General features: G+C 73.7%; 1 protein-coding gene across 1 annotated transcript; it reads right to left on the bottom strand.

Moving 5' to 3' along the window:
* Positions 1–569: 569 nt before the first annotated feature.
* Positions 570–1,115, bottom strand: NEUROG3 (neurogenin 3). The gene has a single exon (XM_075504140.1). The coding sequence runs from the start codon at positions 1,113–1,115 to the stop codon at positions 570–572; it is 546 nt and encodes a 181-aa protein (XP_075360255.1).
* Between the last annotated feature and the right edge of the window lie 563 nt (positions 1,116–1,678).

Genomic DNA, 1,678 nt, shown 5'->3' with positions numbered 1-1,678 from the left:
CGGCTGCGCCGCTCTCCATCGCCGCTCCTCCCCGCGCAGGGGAGCGCCCCCGCGCCGGGCGCACCGTCCCCGCACCGGGCACACCGCCTGGGGCCCCGCGCAAGCCCCCGCAGGGCCCGCACTGCTCTCCCCGGCGCGGGCTGCGCGCGATTTTGAAATCCCCGGGGAGCCCTCAGTGGAAAAAAGACGGCGTTGCACAGGTCTGACCGCGACACACTTTATTCTCCTCTTCTTCTTCGAAAAAAACCGAAATACGGCCGCGGGTCCCCTCCCCGGTACGAACAGCCAGACCACCGCTGCCAAAAACATTCTTATATACAAAATATATATTTGTTACGAAATATAATCAATAAATACCGATAGCGACAAATTAATATAATTTACCGTTTCCGAGTACAAAACCGTTATTTGTTTTTGTCCGCCCGCTCCCGCCGCGCTTCGGCCAAGCGGGACGGGGCGGGGAGAGCGGGGTGCCCGCCGCCCCCCGGCGCGCAGCGCGGGGAGCCCCCCCTCCGCCCCGTCGGCTATCTGAAGGCCAAAAGCGGGGGGAAAGCAGCCGGGCGGCGGGCTCAGAGGAAGGCGGGGAAGGCGGCGGGGCCGCGGCGCAGGGCGGCGGGCGGCGGGGCGGCGGGGCAGGGCGAGTCCCAGGGCCCGGGGGAGGCGGTGGCGGCGGCGGGGGGCGGCGGCGGGGGGGGCTCGGGCAGGCCCTGCTCGGCCAGGCGGAGGCTCTGGGTGAGCGCCCAGATGTAGTTGTGGGCGAAGCGGAGCGTCTCGATCTTGGTGAGCTTGGCGTCGTCGGGGAAGGTGGGCAGGACGCTGCGGAGCGCGTCCAGGGCGGAGTTGAGGTGGTGCATGCGGTTCCTCTCCCGGTCGTTGGCCTTCATGCGCCGGCTCCTCTTCTGCTTGCTGAGCAGCCCCTCGCTCCGCGCCTTGCTGCGGCCCCGCCGCGCCTTCCCCTTCCTGCGGGCCGCCGCCTCCCGCGGGGCCAGGGCGGTGCGGCCCGGCGAGGGCCCCCGGCTGCCCGCGGAGCCGCCGCCGGCCGCGGAGGGGCCGTCCTCGGCGCCGCCGAAATAGGGCTGCCCTTCGCCCGGCGAGCGGTCGCTCTGCGGGGCCATCCTGCAAAGCCGAGCCCGCGTTAGCCGGCGGGGAGCGGCGCTGCGGCCGGCCCAGGGGAGCCCTCTCCCCCGCGGCTGTACCTGCTGAGCCCGGGCGAGGCTGCGGGGCAGGAGAGCGGCTCTCGCTCCGCGCCCCCCGCCGCTCCCCCCTCCCCGCTTTCCCTCGAGTGCGGGCAGGAAAGGTTGCGCGGCCGGCACACGACTGCCGTTAAGCCCCTATATATATAGGGCTGGCAGACAATGGGGATTTCCCGGCCGGGCGGCGTGTGCGCCCCCCCGCCCGCACCCACCCCTTGGCACGCTTTTATCTTATCAGCCCGGCGGGAGCGTGCCGGGCCCGGCACCGCCCGCCGCCCCGGCCCCGCCACGCGAGACCCCGCCGGCTCCCACGCCGCGCCGCGCCGGGACCCCCCGCCCCCGCCCACCTCCTCTCCCCCCGGCCCGCCCTCCCCCGGGACGGGACCCCCGGGCCGAGCCGCCGACCCCGAGCGGGAGGGCTGCACCTCGGCCGGGGCGGCCGCGCACGCTGGGGCTTGGCGGGGGGCTGCGGCGGGGGCCGGGGC

The sequence above is a fragment of the Mycteria americana genome, chromosome 6, assembly GCF_035582795.1.
Source record: "Mycteria americana isolate JAX WOST 10 ecotype Jacksonville Zoo and Gardens chromosome 6, USCA_MyAme_1.0, whole genome shotgun sequence".
Taxonomy (NCBI): Eukaryota; Metazoa; Chordata; class Aves; order Ciconiiformes; family Ciconiidae; genus Mycteria; species Mycteria americana.
The sequence above is the reverse complement of the archived record's forward strand: the minus strand, read 5'-3'. Positions and strand labels throughout refer to the sequence as shown.

Coding starts and splice junctions, on each gene's coding strand:
- NEUROG3 (XM_075504140.1), bottom strand. CDS start 1,115: ATGGCCCCGCAGAGCGACCGCTCGCCGGGCGAAGGGCAGCCCTATTTC.